The sequence below is a fragment of the Phyllobates terribilis genome, unplaced genomic scaffold (assembly GCF_046119375.1).
Source record: "Phyllobates terribilis strain yellow unplaced genomic scaffold, ASM4611937v1 Scaffold_11__3_contigs__length_659146591, whole genome shotgun sequence".
NCBI classification, from domain to species: domain Eukaryota; kingdom Metazoa; phylum Chordata; class Amphibia; order Anura; family Dendrobatidae; genus Phyllobates; species Phyllobates terribilis.
Window position 1 is genome coordinate 228,744,694 of NW_027362771.1, and position 19,445 is coordinate 228,764,138.

A 19,445-nucleotide genomic window follows, 5' to 3' on the forward strand; every position below is an offset into this window, starting at 1 on the left:
TTTCTATATATTGTCATGTGATTTAATGAAAATTAACCTGCTAGCTGTTTTTCATTAGTACAACTTACTTTCCTTACTTTTTGTAACCCTCTCCCAACATTTTTGAGATGTGTTGATGCCATCATTTCCTAAATGAGTTAATTTTTTTCAGATGAAATGGAAAACTGTCTTTCACCTGCTGATATGTGCTCTATGTTCTGATGTGAATAAAATATAATGATAATAAATTCTCAATTCTTGTTTTCTTTACATTTCAAACAGCATCCCAACTTTTTTAGAATTAGTGTTCTGCTTGGGTTTTAATAAAAATCAATCGATTTGGCAGCCTGGAATATTAAATATATTAAAGAAAAAATATTTATATCACAAAATGGAGTGATCTTATTTCACATCCTAGACATACATACTTGAACAAGTATTGCATTCCTTATAAGTATGAGCTTACTGTAGATCGGCCTCATATACACAAATATATTGTCCTTGTGTTTGCATTTAATCTTCACGGACTAGGTTTTTTTTATATTAAAATACTTTGCATATAACTATCTACAATTGGTGGAAAACAAGGCTGTGTCATAGTTTGCTTCACCATAAGGAATAAAAAATTAATAAGCACATAGAGTGCAAGTGGTTTTGTCAGATACTCTATATCTTACATTAATCTCACAGCTCAGGCTCATTATATGGATATTTTTCAGTACGAGGATATTCACACCCAGTGTCTACAATCCTCAGGCATGGATTATTGAGAATTCAATATATAAATCTTACATGTTGCTCGCAAATGATGTGGAGATCTTTAGGGGCAAAAAAGCCATTTTCGATTGCTGAGTATATACATGCCCTTGGCACTAATAGTCTCCTTTCACAAACGTCACAATATTTTCTGTATCTTTATACAGATTTATTATTTTATGAGACTTTTATCCATTGCTCATATAATACATTTTATTAACTCTTTTCTCCTTCCCAGTTTCTAATATGCTACTATCTCCAATGCAATACAGGATATATAATGATTGCATTTATTCTCACTAACTTATAGCGTACACCAAAAATCTATTTCTTCACAAATGAGACAGGAGATAGTAAATTAGCATTCACTGCAGTTTCTTTGATTTATGAGTGCATGCTTAATATATTTTGAGAACATGTGTTAGCTCACATGAGTTTATAGGATATAGACCACACACAGTTAAAACATACACTTTCTTTTGATAAAACAGAGAAAAAATACTTAATCCAATTGCAGATGGACAGATGCTTAGAAAAGATCAAAACATCCAAACCATAGTAGCAGTAATGGCAGTTGATACTAAAGTAGCATAAGGTTTGTTTGCACACAACTACTATTTCTCAATGTCAACTGCAGAAAATAATTGAAGATGACATTGAAGTGAGGACAATGGACCATTAAATAGCTATTACCATTACATAATGGTGTGGAATATCACTAGGATATGCTAAATTACTAAAATATGGGAATGCAATGTCTGGGAGTGGAAGCCCATCTAACTCTTTCTCTGCACACATCTACTGGAAACCCACTGTTTCTTAGCGGAAGTCTTGGCATTTGAGTGTTAAGTTAATGACTTATGGATATACTATCATATCAACTTCTGAAAAAACTTCTTAAAATTCAGATTTATAATTTTTTGATGTTATGTTAGTTTGGCTCAGTTGAAAAAAAAAAGTATATTTCCCAAAAGAATGTATACTGGCCCAACTAGAAAGTTTTCGGGTGTCATAAAAACAAATATTAAGCATTTGCAATGAATAATATTGCAACATGAGTTCAATTATTTAAATATTTATTTATATAAACTTTTATTGATATTTGGTCTATTACATTATGTGATTAAAGCCTAAAATTATGAACACTAAAACACTTCATAATGATTGAATGCATGCATGATTACGAGGATAGAAAGCATAAAAACTGCTATGGGAGCCACTAAATTAGGGTCCGAGTTGTTTACCCACAATTTTGGAAAGGCACCAACAATTTTGTCTGGCCCATTTTGGGGGTTTTGTGTGAAATTATGTTCAATTTCAAAGGAAATAAACATGTATATAACAAAACGTGTAACTGCAATAATTTTCTGGGAGAAATATTTCATTTTCTGGAATCATTTCTAGGGTGCAAACACTTTCAGCCATGACTGTATATGTGAAATTGTAACAAACACCACTAGGTCGTTATTGGACATGCTTTTCTAAACGTTTATGTTCTGTCTGTATATAAAACGGAAAGCATACGGATAGCAGCAAAAACCAATGCAAGTCAATGTGGGAGTTCACATGAAGGTTTTTTGATAAAGACTGATGGTTTGGGTGTAAAAAATTGCAGCAAGCACTACCTTGATCTGTATTCTGGATCAGACTCGCATATTGTAAGTAAATAGGTGCACAAAAATCAGATCACATATGTGTAGATTGGGTTTATCTCATCTATAGTCCAATAGCAGATACTGGTCAGCGAATATAAGGGTGCCTGTTCTTTTGCAGACCCTAATATAATATAATAATAATCTTTATCTATATAGCACGAACATATTCCGCAGCGCTTAACAATTCAGAGGTTCATATATAACAGTCATAAGTAACATAGCCAAAGATAATACAATAATTACAGCAAAAATAATGACGACCCTGCTCGTAAGAGGTTACAATCTACAATGAGGTGGGGGTGACACAAAGTACAATGGCTTATTTACAAGGATGGTCCAGCCATCTTGAGGGGATGAGGGATAGATAAAGGCTGAATGAGCTCATCACCAGCCAGTATCGGTAGTGCTTTTTGGTTCGGTGGAGACTTATGTTTGGAGAAATAAGGGATGGGCTATAAGAATATAAAAGGACTTAGATTAGGGAACGTGATAGGCCGCCCTAAACAGGTGTGTTTTTAGGGAGCACCTGTGTAAGTTGTGTTTCATCCTAATTTCTAAGGGTAGAGCATTCCAAAGAATAGGTGCAGCTCGGGAGAAGTCTTGAAGACGGGAGTGGGAGGTACGGATTAGTGTGGTTGTTAGTTGAAAGTTGCTTGCGGAGCATAGAGAACGGGTAGGCCGATAAACAGACCCTAAGCTTGGTAATATTGATAGGTAAACAAACAAACAATTCTTCTAATATAAAATTCCAAAATCTTCTTAATTTAGAAATCCATTAAAATGTACAGTCAGAAATTGGTTCACATGATAACAACGACTGACGCATTTCTAACGAAAGGATGGCACTCAAATGTAAAACATGGACATACGTATGCAAGATGGATATGCAAAAAACAACATGCAAAATGTAATACAGATGTAAAAATGTCATTTATTTCAGGACAAAAACTGGATAATTTTGCATTTGCTCATCTGAACCTGTCTGAACACTGGCAGTGACGAGTGAATAGAGAGTGGCTTTCACATTGATTGCGTGTTCGAAGCATCCTATTACTAGAGCTTAGAATTCTTAGTGCTTCACAATATGGATGAGGCAGTAGGGTAAACACATAAAAGCTACTTATGTACATGTCTATTATAGAGTAATACATTAGTGCATCATATAAAATAGGCTTGCATTTATCATGATAAACTATGACATGCTCATACATGGCATAAAGGATATACTGTACGTGCTACTAGACAAGTACACATACACTGAAGGAATCGGATAGCTGTATTATTGCATTCAGAGCACCTTCCATTCCCAAGGCAGGCATTGTACGAATGCATTTAAATGAATAGCAGCTATAGTAAACATACATATATACACTTTTCCTGCAGCAGCAAAGCGGAGAATGCGATAACACTATCATGAATTGGTTTAAATTACAAATGAAATGTGTTTAAATATTTAAATAGCTGAATGCTGTATATTAAGGTAAGAAATCCTTCTGTGCAGATGGCAATGACAGGAGAACTATAGCACAATCCATTGAATTTTCCATGTGACGGTTTCTTTTTCATCTACAGAGAATATAAATGTCTTCTATTTCTCTGTCATTCTAAAACAAACAGGATTTGAAACCTACTTTTACCATTATCCATTCACGGCACATGTTTATTGAACTGAAAAATAATGTGCTTTATGCTGCCTTCCAGTATATTCCCTATGCATTTGTGTTCAATTGCTTCATAAAATGCACTATTTTAAACATGGGGCAATTTTTGAAACATATTATCTGAGATGAAAAAAATGAAAACAACAATTTTCATGTTTAATTTAACTTTCACTAAAGTTTCAATTCCTGACTTTGAGCAAATCCATAGTTTTTCACCTTATGAATAGTTTTACTCTATATAGTGTGGAATTATTTGGCATATTCTAAGCTCTAGAGAAAGCCATCTGTATTTCTTGAGAAATACTTCCCCCAATGAATATTGATCCCATTCTTACAGACATTGCCCAGTAGCAGTGAGAAAAGTAATATGAATAACACTCATCTGGCGGTCCTTTTGAACACCTGAGCCATTCCCAAAAGAGACCGGAGCCTCCTCTGAGTTCTGTGCAGTAGCAACTGCATTTAGAAACAGACAATGGATTTTTCCACTCTGCTTTATTGTATAACGATTTTTGTTCCATTCAAAACTCCTCAATATTTTAACCTCATGCATTATTTTGTTTTATGAAATGGAATTTCATTTATGTCAGATTTAGGCTATCTGCTCTATTTTAATAATGCATAGTCTAGACAAACATGTGAGAAGACAATTATCATAAAATAAAAATAGATTAACAACAGTACTATGCTAAATTAGTGTTTAAGGGTAAAATAAGAATATAATATCCCAGTTCATTGGATTAATTCAGTTTCCAAATAAAATCCAATGTAGTAAATTTTTTAATGTTTTTGAAGTTTTAATAAAAGTTTAAGAATAACTCTAAGGTCTCATTCACACAAATATGAAAAATGGTATTGGTGTCATCAGTGTTGTGCATTTTTACCATCAGTGTGTCCATTTTTACCATCAGTGTCATCAGCGTGTCTATTTTTGCCATCAGTGAGTCATCAGTGTTTCTGTTTTTACCATTAGTGTGTCATCTGTGTGTCCTTTTTTACCATCAGTGTGTCATCCGTGTGTCCTTTTTTGCCATCAGTGTGACATCCGTGTGTCCGTTTTTACCATCAGTGTGTCATCCGTGTGTCTTTTTTTACCATCTGTGTGCCATCAGTGTTTTTCACAGATGGAAAAAGGAATAAATAAATACAACGTGTCTCCTATACTTTGCAATGCTAAACAAGGACAGCATACGGATGGCACATCAATGCCATCCATGTGCTATATGTGTTTTTTCACAGACTCATAAACTTGTATTGGCCCTTTTCATTCATAATATAGGGCCAATACAGTGGTTAGCACTTTGCAGCGCTGGGGTCCTGGGTTCAAATCCCACCAAAGACAACATCTGCAAGGAGTTTGTATGTTCTCCCCGTGTTTGTGTGTGTGTCCTTCGATTTCTTCCCACACTCCAAAGACATACTGATAGAGAATTCACTGGGGATAGTGATGATAATGTCCGTAAAGCGCTGCGGAATATGATGGCACTATATAAGAATAATGTGTTTTGCATGGACACATGGTTCATGAAAAACATGGACATGTGAACAGCATCTTAGGTTATAAAGGATATGTGTTTTATATTGTAAGTGAAAAAAACAGATATAACATGTATGTGCAACACAGACGTCTGAATGAGGCATAAGGGTATTGGCACAGTCGGGTTTTCTCCAAAACTCAGCTACAAAATTTACCCAGAAAATTCTCAAAAGAGTGAACATATGCTTTTCTTTGTAAAAACGACTTGCTGTTCAAATTTCAAGTCTTTTGAGTGTCTTTTAATAGCTTCATGTTTCCAAAGAAGATCTTCTTCTGGTGTTTTCTGCTCTGAAGACACAGCATACTATATAATACAAGTCAATAGGAAGGCTCGAAAGATGCCCAAAAGATGCCAAGACATCTTTCTGAGCATTTTGCAAAAGTCTTTGCTTGAAAAGCCCCTGGCAGTTTCTTCATTCTTAAAAAAAAAAAAATAAGTCTGGTAACCGTCACTTACAAAAAAATTCACAAAACCCTAGAAAAAAATGCCCAACAAACTTACAGGAGGTCAAAAACATCAGAAAAAAAACTTGCCATTTCCCGAAGTGTCTACCTTTAAAAAACTTGGTGGGTTTGTCTACCTGAAGTAGACATTTATGTGCACAAACTCTCATGGTATGTTTACACTTTGTATTTTTTTCCACTGTTTTTTGAGTGGATTCGCTTATAAAACCATAAATAAAGCATTCACAAAAAGCTAGAAAGAATTGTCTTTAATTGTGTGGAAAAACGGCAAGGTTTTGAGCATCTTTTAAACACTTCAGGCTTTCAAAGTTTCCAAGCATTTAAAAGAAGTAAAGTGCATTCTTCAGATGTTTTCTAATAGGAATGTAATACAACCCCTGGCAAAAATTATGGAATCACCGGGCTCGGAGGATGTTCATTCAGTTGTTTAATGTTGTTGAAAGAAAGCAGATCACAGACAAGGCACAAAACTAAAGTCATTTCAAATGGAAACTTTAGGGCTTTAAGAAACACTAAAAGAAATCAAGATTAAAAATGTGGCACTCAGTAAGGGTAATTTTTTTCAGACCAAGCAGAGAAAAAAAATTATGGAATCACTCAATTCTGAGGAAAAAATTATGGAATCATGAAAAACAAACACACAAAAGAACACTCCAATACATCACTAGTATTTTTTTGCACCACCTCTGGCTTTAATAACAGCTTGCAGTCTCTGAGACATGGACTTAATGAGTGACAAACAGTACTTTTCATCAATCTGGCTCCAACTTTCTCTGATTGCTGTTGCCAGATCAGCTTTGCAGGTTGGAACCTTGTCATGGAACATTTTTTTCAACTTCCAAAGATTTTCAATTGGATTGAGATCCGGACTTAAAAGACTTAAAGACCTAGCGGGAATAACCGGAGACCCCCGCTAGGGCCATTTGCAGAACCAATGGACTTCAGTGCTAATCCCATATTTGGTCTAGATACAGAATTTTAGAGAATGATTTAATTGCTATTGTTTTTGCTATTGTGATGAATTGTGTGTTATTGCTATTGTTATTGCTATTGTGATATTGTTCTCATTACCAACCTCTGTTGCAATCCCTGTCAGCTTGTTTAATATACAGGGTGGGCCATTTATATGGATACACCTAAATTAAATTGGAATGGTTGGTGATATCAACTTCCTGTTTGTGGCACATTAGTATATGGGAAGGGGAAATCTTTTCTAGATGGGTGGTGACCATGGCGGATATATTGAAGTCGGCCATTTTGGATCCAACTTTATTTATTTCAATGGGAAGAGGGTCAAGTGACACATCAAACTTATTGAGCATTTCATAAGAAAAACAATGGTGTGCTTGGTTTTAACATAACTTTATTCTTTCATGAGTTTTTTACAAGTTTATGACCACTTATAAAATGTATTCAAAGTGCTACCTATTGCGTTGGATTGTCAATGCAACCCTCTTCTCCCACTCTTGACACACTGATAGCAACACCGTAGAAGAAATGCTAGCACAGGCTTCCAGTATCCGTTGTTTCAGAAGAAATAGCTATAAATTGTTATTTATAGCTATTTCACTGCCCTTATTTTGTGACTCTGCGCATTGCATTCTGACACCTGCATTACAGGAAGATGCTCAATACTTTATAATACATGCTAATGGCATTTTCTTGAGCATTTTGTAGGCAAAGAGATTATGTCTTGCCTCAGTCTTAAGGGTGGCGCATGAAATTCCAAAAATACCAAAAAGGGATCATTCCTATGTCATGCATTTCCCTATCAGTTCCTCCACATTACATACCAAATAGTATTAGCTTTGCCCAAAACGCTCCTTTATGTGCAGTAAGAAAATGTAGACCCACCAGACTGTCATTATCTGACTGATAAAGGTTGAATATATCCTTATTTTTGAATGGTGTTAGTAAGAATTTATTTTTACCTTTTACTAGGGAACGTGTTCGATGAAGGCAATTGCTAACTCTAACTGACCTTAGGTAAATAACTACTGTGTGGTGTCTAACTGGTCTTTTGAGTGGGCAATCAAAGAATTTTCACTAGTCTAAAATTTGCAACTGAAGTGGACCGTGAAAGTTATTTTTTGTCATATTCAACCATGGTAAATAGTGAAACTATACAGTCTATAAAGATATGAAGAGAAAGCTCTATAATATTGGATGAATACTCCAGACAGTAATGTGTAGTACTACTGCAGCAGTGAAGAAGTTGAGTGTGGTAGTCTGTGAATAATACAGAGATTCATTTGATAGGGAGAGAGAGATAGGAGACAGCAACTGTATCAGACTCAATGTGATTGATCAATGATATAGCGTAGCTGACATTTGTTCTGCTACATTTGAGTTACAATTACATATTTTTTTCATTCAAAATGCACTAGAAAGCACCAAAGCCAGCACAATATTTAAGACGAAAAAGAAATCTGAAATCTGTTTCAGAAAGAGACATGCTTGCTAGCCACAATTCACTGTACTGACTTTTTACATTTCTTGTGCAATCATTGTGAAAGGGAGAATAATTGTAAAAAAAAACCACTGTCTGCAAATTGAGATTCTGATTTGGCTTTTATTCTAAGTCATATTGTACGACTCGTTAAAGGGTTGATTGTGACTTTTAGGATTGATGCTTCCAATAGTTGGCACTATAGAGTTCAAGTCCTCTTTTTCTCTGAAGAGGCAATTTTCAAATAAAAAAAAAAAATTCACAAAATCCAGACATCTAACTGCGACTGTCAACCTCACGAAGTGTGCATGCTGCAAACATTTGCTTTGTTCATCTATTTTACTAGTCATATTTTACATCTGTTCATGTTACACCAATACAGTACCCTGTTGCTGGCTTTTTAGATGTTTACCTACCTAGCATTTCTTGACACCGAATTTTTGGGAAGAGTGTTGAAGATTTGTTAAGTAGAAAAGAAAAATGTAGACATATCTGTTTTTGCAAACCTAATTGAAAACAGTACATGCCACACTTAATATACAGCCTGCTGCCTCATCTTGTTTTCCATACATGTACCTACCTACCTAACCTTTCTTATTACATCTTCTTTGGCAAAAGTTGAAAAATTGGGGTAGCAATATCATCAAAAGTTAATTATATTGTTGAGACACAAGCAGAAGCAGCACCACTGGCACTAGTTTTATGTGCAGAAGTACTTTCAAATGCAAGTCATAATTAGCCTCTTTTGCCTCCAGCAAAACTTATTTGTGGGAAAGAGGAGGAGGGCATTATGGAATATATGGCACATCACTGATCTCAGTCAAAGCAGGATGTTATCTCTAACAGTGACACCATCAGTTTGAGTAAGAGCTCTGCAGAAAATGGTCTTCCTGATCACAAAAGATTAAGAAGGATTGTTTTTGCATTGTTTTTACATTTAAAAAATCATGAATCGTCTGTCAGTGCTTTGTGTTATGAAAAAGGCTTTTGGTTAATACCAGGTCACCATTTATTTCTATAGAGAGGTCACTTTGACTTTACTTAGGCTGTGATTGTTTAAAAGAGCTTGAAGGGGTAGTTTACAGTTCTCGGAGAACTCAGAGTTTTACCAACATCTTTTCAGGGCAATTGTAGACCTTGCAGTATCGTGTTTCCAAACATTTTATCATCTCTACTTGGTCATAATATTTGATGCATGGCTCACTTTTTTAAATCAGCGTATATGCATTTTTATTGGGAAAAGGATCTAAAAATAGATCTCAGGGTTCCATTGAACTACAATTTAGCTTTTGTTACTTTCAAATGTCAAAGTGTCAAAGTTATCACAGGTCTTCATTTTCTCCTGAAGAGGCAATTTTCAAATTAAAAAAAAAAATTCACAAAATCCAGACATCTAACTGCGACTGTCAACCTCACGAAGTGTGCATGCTGCAAACATTTGCTTTGTTCATCTATTTTACTAGTCATATTTTACATCTGTTTATGTTACACCAATACAGTACCCTGTTGCTGGCTTTTTAGATGTTTACCTACCTAGCATTTCTTGACACCAAATTTTTGGGAAGAGTGTTGAAGATTTGTTAAGTAGAAAAGAAAAAAGTAGACATTTATTTAGCTGTGCATATCTGTTTTTGCAAACCTAATTGAAAACAGTACATGCCACACTTAATATACAGCCTGCTGCCTCATCTTGTTTTCCATACATGTACCTACCTACCTAACCTTTTTTATTACATCTTCTTTGGCAAAAGTTGAAAAATTGGGGTAGCAATATCATCAAAAGTTAATTATATTGTTGAGACACAAGCAGAAGCAGCACCACTGGCACTAGTTTTATGTGCAGAAGTACTTTCAAATGCAAGTCATAATTAGCCTCTTTTGCCTCCAGCAAAACTTATTTGTGGGAAAGAGGAGGAGGGCATTATGGAATATATGGCACATCACTGATCTCAGTCAAAGCAGGATGTTATCTCTGACAGTGACACCATCAGTTTGAGTAAGAGCTCTGCAGAAAATGGTCTTCCTGATCACAAAAGATTAAGAAGGATTGTTTTTGCATTGTTTTTACATTTAAAAAATCATGAATCGTCTGTCAGTACTTTGTGTTATGAAAAAGCCTTTTGGTTAATACCAGGTCACCATTTATTTCTATAGAGAGGTCACTTTGACTTTACTTAGGCTGTGATTGTTTAAAAGAGCTTGAAGGGGTAGTTTACAGTTCTCGGAGAACTCAGAGTTTTACCAACATCTTTTCAGGGCAATTGTAGACCTTGCAGTATCGTGTTTCCAAACATTTTATCATCTCTACTTGGTCATAATATTTGATGCATGGCTCACTTTTTTAAATCAGCGTATATGCATTTTTATTGGGAAAAGGATCTAAAAATAGATCTCAGGGTTCCATTGAACTACAATTTAGCTTTTGTTACTTTCAAATGTCAAAGTGTCAATGTTATCACAGGTCTTCATTTTCTCCTTGCTTTTTCTAATACAAAATTAGCACAACTGTTAGAACCTTGCTGTTAGGTTTTTTTTCCTTTGCTGGTCACATGACCTTGTTGGCCTATTTAATCCTGCTCCGCCCTTCTGGCTTTGCTGGACTTCATTGTATATCTACTTTCTAGCTAGCCTGTGCTCTGTATCTAGCTCTGTTAGTTTGCTTGGTCTACGGACCTCTATGTTCTATCTATTTTGTTTGTTCGTCTGTCTGCTACTATTTCTGTTAGGAGGTGTCCCATATTCCTCCCAGTCCTTAGTACTTGTAGGGATTCCCTCCCCACATCTATAGGTCTCCGTACAGACTAGATTAGGACTTTAGCAGGTCTGATCGCAGGATCAGGTTCCCTGTTACATCGTAGGGATTCAGCTGAGTCCTATAGTAGGGACAGATCTCCTCTCTTTCCTTAGCTTTGGTAGCAGAACATAACAGTAAGTCCAGCCTGCAAATTCTCAAAGGAAAGATTTTTTTTTTTTTTTTTTGTTCCATCATGGTGTCGGTTCAGGATTTGGATAAACACCTGCAGGGACTCTCTCTGGAAGTGGCCGAGCTCCGTCAGCACGTGAGTAACTGTCCTGGAGCATATTTCTTGGAGCCTAAGGTATGTTTGCCGGATTTATTTTTTGGTGAACATCGAGAATTTTTTTCATTTAAAAATGCTTGCTTATTGTATTTTCGTTTGAGACCCAAGTCCTCTGGGGATGAATCCCAGCGCGTAGGGTTCATAATGTCACTTTTGCGCAAAGAGCCTCAGGAGTGGGCCTTTTCTTTGCAACCTAGTGATACATGCTTCAGATCAGTGGATAGTTTTTTTTCTGCTTTAGGATTATTATATGATGATCCTGACCGTGTGGCATCAGCTGAGACTGAGTTGAGACGTTTAAAACAAGGATCAGGTAATGTGGAAAAATATTGTACTCATTTTCGTCGTTGGTCCACTCAAACAGGGTGGAACGATTCTGCTCTGAAAAGTCTATTTCTTGCTGGGCTCAGTGAAAGGGTTAAAGACCTGCTAATTGCTTATCCTACACCTGAGGATTTGCAACAGGCTATGCAATTAGCTATACGGGTGGATAGAAGACTGCGTGCTAGGGTTAATGAGAGCAAATCCTCTGCTATGTCAGTTTCTGGTTATGATAATGTGTGTACTAACAGTGGTGAACCGATGGAGATTGGATCGGTGGCACCTCGCTCTCAAGAAAAAGACCGTCGTTTTTCGGAAGGCTTGTGTTTCTATTGCGGAAAATCTGGTCATTTGATTAAAGGCTGTGAGCTTCGTATGAAGAAAGAAAAAAAAATGGTCAGTCACGCCCGTATTGCCTGTTTAAATTCCAAGGGTATATTTTTAGCTGCTTCCACGATTGCTCAGGAAAAATTAATGGAATTTCGGGTGTTTGTTGATTGCGGGTCTACACTGAATGTAATTGATGGGGGATTCGTGGAAAAACTCAATTTAAAACCTGAACCTTTATCATCCCCCATTGCTGTGGTTTCTGTGGATGGCTCCCCTTTGAAGAATATTACTCTCAAGGTCAGTGAATTTCCTCTCACTATTAATGGTGTTCACCATGAGAAATTGGATTTGGTAGTGTTGAATAACTTGCCTTCTCCAGTAATATTGGGTTTGCCCTGGTTAAAATTTCACAATCCTGTACTGGATTGGTCTACCAGTGAAATTAAATCCTGGAGCCATAAATGTTATGACAAGTGTTGTAACGGGCGTATTGCAGCTTTGGATAGGGGAGAATTGCCTGTTCCTATTCAGGATTTTTGGAGAGTTTTTTCTGAGAAAGAATCGCAGGTTTTGCCTCCCCATAGAGATTATGATTGTTCTATTGAATTTGTCCCTGGAGCGACTCTTCCTAAAAGTCGTTTATTTAACCTTACTATTCCTGAGAGGAAGGCTTTGGAGGAATACATACAGACAAGTTTGGCCGCCGGTCACATTAGGCCCTCTAAGTCTCCTGTGGCGGTTGGATTTTTTTTTGTAAAAAAAAAGGACGGCGGTTTACGTCCTTGTCTGGATTTTCGTGAGATTAACAAAATTACGGTACGCAATCCTTACCCACTGCCATTGATTCCTGATCTGTTTAACCAGTTATTGGGGGCCAAGTGGTTCTCTAAAATTGACCTTAAGGGGGCATACAATCTGTTGCGCATGAAGGAGGGTGATGAATGGAAGACTGCTTTTAACACTCCTGTGGGTCATTTTGAGAATCTGGTTATGCCTTTTGGTCTTACTAATGCTCCTGCATTTTTTCAGAATCTGATTAATGACATCCTTAGACCTTTGATCGGTAAAAATGTGGTTGTGTATTTGGATGACATTTTGAATTATTCACCAGATCTGGAGTCTCATTGGCGGAGCGTGCGTGAGGTATTACAGTTATTAATGGACAATTCGCTTTTTGCTAAGCTGGAGAAATGTGAGTTCGCTGTACAGAGAATTAGTTTTTTGGGCTACATTATCTCCAGCAAAGGTTTTGAGATGGATCCGGTTAAGGTTCAGGCTGTGCAGGAATGGCCTAGGCCTATTGGTTTGAAATCGATACAGAGGTTTTTGGGTTTCGCCAATTACTATAGAAAATTCATAAAAAATTTTTCTAGTATTGTCAAACCTCTGACTGATCTCACCAGGAAAGGTGCTGATGCGGTTCAGTGGTCTTCTGAGGCCATTGAAGCTTTTGTGTATCTCAAGGAGAGGTTCACCTCTGCTCCCATCCTTATGCAGCCTGATGTTACTAGGCCGTTTTTGGTTGAGGTTGATGCTTCCTCTGTGGGGGTTGGCGCAGTATTGTCTCAGGATAACGGGGATGGATTACATCCCTGTGCCTTTTTTTCAAAAAAATTTTCGGAGACTGAATTGAATTACGATATTGGTAATCGGGAATTATTGGCTATTAAACTCGCATTTGAACACTGGCGCCACTTCTTGGAAGGTGCGGAATTTCCCGTTCAGGTTCTTACGGATCATAAAAATCTGATATATCTTGATGCTGCCAAGCGCCTGAATGCCCGTCAGGCTAGGTGGGCACTGTTTTTCTCGCGGTTTAATTTCTCAGTTACTTACATCCCTGGTACTAAGAATGTTAAGGCGGATGCCTTGTCTCGCAGTTTTTCTCCCATAGTCGGTGCTGAGAAAGAGGAAAACATTTTACAAGAAGGTGTTGTGATAGCTGCTTTAGACTCCGTTTTGGAAGATGAGATTCTTAAAGCTCAGGAGAATGCCCCATCTAACACTCCTCATGGGAGGTTGTTTGTGCCTGGGACCTTTAGGAGAGATTTGTTTGTTGAGTGTCATGAATCTCGGTTGGCAGGTCATCCCGGAATCTCTGAGACCAAGAGACTGGTGGGTCGCAGTTTTTGGTGGCCTGGATGGCAGAAGGAAGTCATTAAGTGGGTGCGCCAATGTACTATATGTGCTAGATCTAAGTCCTCACATACTCCTGCTGCGGGGTTACTTTGTCCTTTGGAGGTCCCCAGTGCTCCTTGGACACATTTGGCTATGGATTTTATAACTGACTTTCCCCCCTCTGAGGGTTTTACTGTCATCTGGGTGGTCGTGGACCGTTTTAGCAAGATGTGTCACTTGGTTCCCTTCGTCAAACTGCCCTGCGCTAAAACTCTCGCTAAGGCCTTTGTCAAGGAAATTGTCAGACTTCATGGCGTTCCTACTGACATTGTTTCTGATAGGGGTCCTCAGTTCGTGGCTCGTTTTTGGCGTGCCTTTTGTGACAGGTTGGGAATTCATTTGTCGTTTTCGTCCGGATATCATCCTGAATCTAATGGCCAGACAGAAAGGAAAAACCAGGATGTTGAGCAGTTCTTGCGTTGTTTTGTGGCAGACAATCAAGAGGGGTGGTCTGAGTTTCTGCCACTTGCCGAATTTGCTCTGAACAATCATACATCTTCTTCTGCTGGTTGTTCGCCTTTTTTTTGTTGTTCTGGGAGACATCCGTCGTTTGGGTCGTTCTCCAAGTTGGGATCTGCCGTGCCTGAGGAGGAGAATTTTTCCGGTGATTTGGAAAGAGTTTGGACGGATGTGCGTGGTAATCTTCAGGAGGCCAACAGAAAATCTAAAGACTACTTTGATAGGAAACGACAGGAGGTTTTGTTCGCTGTTGGTGACATGGTTTGGTTGTCCTCTAGGAATCTGCGGTTGAGGATTCCTTCTAAGAAATTGGGTCCCAAGTTTGTAGGGCCCTTTAAGGTGCTTCAGGTTGTCAACCAATCTGCTGTTAGGTTGGAGGTTCCTACCTCCTGGAGAATTAATCCGGTCTTTCATGTCTCTCTGTTAAAAAAAGCTGTTGTGTCGGATGGTGACGCCTCTGCCTCTGTTCCTCCGGTGGTGGAGGACGGGGAATATGAAATTTCTCGCATCCTTGACTCTAGACGGTATAGAGGTAGTTTGCAGTATCTTGTGGCCTGGAAAGGTTTCGGACCCGAGGATAACTCTTGGGTGAGGTCAGATGATGTTTCCGCGTCCAGACTTATCAGAGCGTTTCACAGGAGATTTCCTGATAAGCCTGGTCCTAGGGGATCCGGAGGATCCTCTTAGAAGGGGGGGTACTGTTAGAACCTTGCTGTTAGGTTTTTTTTCCTTTGCTGGTCACATGACCTTGTTGGCCTATTTAATCCTGCTCCGCCCTTCTGGCTTTGCTGGACTTCATTGTATATCTACTTTCTAGCTAGCCTGTGCTCTGTATCTAGCTCTGTTAGTTTGCTTGGTCTACGGACCTCTATGTTCTATCTATTTTGTTTGTTCGTCTGTCTGCTACTATTTCTGTTAGGAGGTGTCCCATATTCCTCCCAGTCCTTAGTACTTGTAGGGATTCCCTCCCCACATCTATAGGTCTCCGTACAGACTAGATTAGGACTTTAGCAGGTCTGATCGCAGGATCAGGTTCCCTGTTACATCGTAGGGATTCAGCTGAGTCCTATAGTAGGGACAGATCTCCTCTCTTTCCTTAGCTTTGGTAGCAGAACATAACAACAACAAGCACAAGGTAATGTTCCCTTGACCCTCTATTTTTTGCCCCAAAAAACAATTATTGTTGTGGAATTTTTAACCATACAAAATAAAATAGCAAATTATTTATTATAATGAATATTAGTCCAAACTTCATGAATAATTATATAATGCTAGATAAATATGAAAATATGAGAAGCAAATTTTTAGAATAAAGTGGATGATGTGTGATTGAAGCAGTGGTTACATTAAAACATTAATGACTGCAGAAATTTATAAAATAATATTGGTTGACTTCAATATAAAACGTTAATGCTACATACTCAATGACTTCTGTAGGGTGCATTTATGATTCCTTAAAACAGCTTTATCTTTCAGGCATGGCAGAAAACCTTAGATGTTACCTCTCCAACAGTGTAAAGTACTGAATTAATAATGCTTAATTATGTTACAATAATTATGTTACAATATTGAAAATTTAAGAGATTAAATTGTAATCTGAGAAATGCTATAGGCAGGGGGATTTGTTTTAGAAGACATCTCTTGTCTCATTTTTTATCTAATAAAAAAGTAATGATTTTGGTGTTATTTAATGTTATGAAAGTTATTCTAATAATATTATTAGCCCTTCATTGATTATTGCAGATTTTTTCCTCCCCTTTTTCCTGGAGCCATAAGTTTTTTTTACCACCATGCATTTTAATTTTGATTTACACCATGCATTATACTATATAATGTACTGAAAACCGGAAAAAAAATGGAATACAAAATTGTGATGAAAAAGTGGTAAAAAGTAGTGAAAACGTTTTTGTCACTATTTTTTGGAATTTTGCGTCTGCTGCATTTATTGTACTGTAAAAATGTTCTGGTAACTTATTTTTCCAAGTGATTACAATTATTACAATTGTGTCTATATTAAATTTATATATTAAATTTTGAACTTTAAAAAAAGAAAAATGTTTGTGTATTTTCAATAGTGCTTTGCAATTTCACATTAGGTAGTATAACAAAATCACCACCCGTAGTGTAAGAAGTAGGCCCACTCCATACAGGTGCTCTTGACATCCGCCGTAGATGTACATGAACATAGTCTGAAACTAGAAAATTAATTTACATTTCCTCCTTGATTATAAGTTTTAAATTAAGTCCACACAAACACGCCACATTTTCCTTTACAAAATATATATTTTCATAGTTCTTCTGCAAGCTTTTAATTTTGTTATTAAAAGCTTCTGAACATTTAGTCTTATGACAAGCACTTTTAGCAAATTTAAAAGTCATGTAAAACAGAGGTACCACAAGTGTCTAACCAAACATATATATATTACATATAATAAAGCACAGAAATTCTGTAAGTAGCAATAAGTGTATTTTATCACAAAAAAATTAAAAAAATAAAGAGATAGGTAGTATATGTGCCATAATAAAACAGTAATTGGTCATATTGGTGGTGCCTTGGACTCAATGCACTTTTGCTGCTCATTATACAGTTGTGCTCAAAAGTTTATTGAGGTCAGTCTCCTGACCTCAATATCATTGAGCCACTCTGAGAAGATCTCAAGTGCGCAGTTCCTGCTAGACAGCCCAGGAATTTACAGGAACTGGAGACTTTTTGCCAAGAAGAATGGGCAGCTTTACCATGTGAGAAAATAAAGAACCTCATCCACAACTACCACAAAAGACTTCAAGCTCTCATTGATGCTAGAGTGGGCAATACACGGCATTAAGAACTGGGGTATGTGAACTTTTGATCAGGTTCATTTGGATGTTTTTGGTTGTCATTAAGATTTAAAAAGAGAAAACACAGTAGTTTGACAATAAATGACTTCACCCAACCAATAACAATAAGAGGAGAAAAAGTTTTTTGTTATCATTCATATTCTCTGAAACAAGGCCAAGAAAGGAAAAATTCTGCCGGGGTATGTAAACTTTTGAGCACAGCTGTATAATGTACTTGCTTAACCCCAAATATAATAATAATAAACAAAATTCAGAACATTGTGATTCCAAACAATAATCCTTTTTCTATTTCATTTTTCACCCAATGATCTATATATGTACTGTCTGAGAAAAAGGCAAAGGATATACCCGAGTGTATGACTTACACTGAGATGTAGCTGGTTTGTCCAGTGTCCAATGACTTTGTATTCTGCTGTTTTATTTATTATTTGATACTGATAAATATCATAACGTCCAGGGGCATCTCCATTTTCATTGTAAGTGACTGGTGTACCAGCACTGCCTAAAAAATAAAAAAATAAATTCTGATATTTATGAAGGAAACACGACAACAAATCAAAGTCACATTATTACTGCGATCCAAGAAGTTACAAAATCCCTTAAAGGGGTATTCCCATCTCCAAGATCCTATCTCAATATATTGTAGGTGTAATAATAATATTAGCAAATATCTCCAATTAAAAATGTAGTATAGTATTTTTCATTCACTATCTCTCTTACCTCATGTGCAGGCATCGCAGGACCTTAGGTATCCATGGTTACGACCACTAGCAACTAGCTAACTGTGACTATCAGTGGACGTAACCATGGATACCCAAGGTCCTGCGGTGCCTGCACATGGGGAAAGAGATAGCAAATCAGAAAAAATACACTACATTTCTAATTGGAGATATTTGCTAATATTACTATTATTACTCCTACTACATATTGGGATAGGATCTTGGGGATGGGAATACCCCTTTAAGTTTAAAATTCGGAGGTTCACAAGTACAAATTACTTCTTTAAATCCAAATTAATCGATTTACTGAAAAATGGCACTGTCATTACTGTGTTTTGAAAGAAATTGTGCATTGTGTTTTGGTCTATTGAAATAAAGAAACTTTATCTGTACATATTTTTTTATTTTGTCATTGTCCTTACATTTAGATGTTATGTTTTTTACAAATCAGTAGAAGATAATGTTACAAGACCATATAAAAAAACAGGAAAGTTAGTATTCTGCTGATGTTTGTAATTTGTCTTCCAGCTCTTACAAACACTGTTCTGACAGCAATATGTTCACTGTTTGCCTAAGATGCTTTCTCTGGTATGAGCGAGGTTGGTGAAATCCCAAGCTTTCAAGACCAAAAGGTCAACTACCAGGGTTATTATACATATAAATAGCCTGCTTGGTAACATAAAATGTATAAAAACCAAGCCAGAATCAAGCCAGTAATCCATAATTCTACTAAATCTATGTAAAAAATATATAAATTATTTTTCCCAAGGCAAAAGAACAATAGTGACTTCACAACCAACCATTACCCATTTAACATTATTTCTATTCATTGAATTACCATTATAATTCACTCCTTATAAAAACAAAACTATTCAATTTCTATTATTCATGTCAATTGTGTACATTAAAAATAGCACAAAAAAGTAAACAAATTAGTCAAATAATAAAGGAAAAGAAACTTGACAAATACTAAAAGCTGAAATTAATTAATCCCATCTGCCTTATCCTAAATTCTTGT

At 36.7% G+C, this 19,445-nt stretch overlaps 1 protein-coding gene across 2 annotated transcripts in view; it reads right to left on the reverse strand.

Moving 5' to 3' along the window:
• Positions 1-19,445, reverse strand: part of GRM8 (glutamate metabotropic receptor 8) — a 1,775,795-nt gene that overhangs the window by 257,962 nt on the left and 1,498,388 nt on the right. For both annotated transcript variants that reach the window (XM_073652085.1, XM_073652084.1), the window contains exon 8: positions 18,074-18,210. In XM_073652085.1, the coding sequence (XP_073508186.1) occupies positions 18,074-18,210 (137 nt within the window). The remainder of the gene's footprint in view (positions 1-18,073; positions 18,211-19,445) is intronic.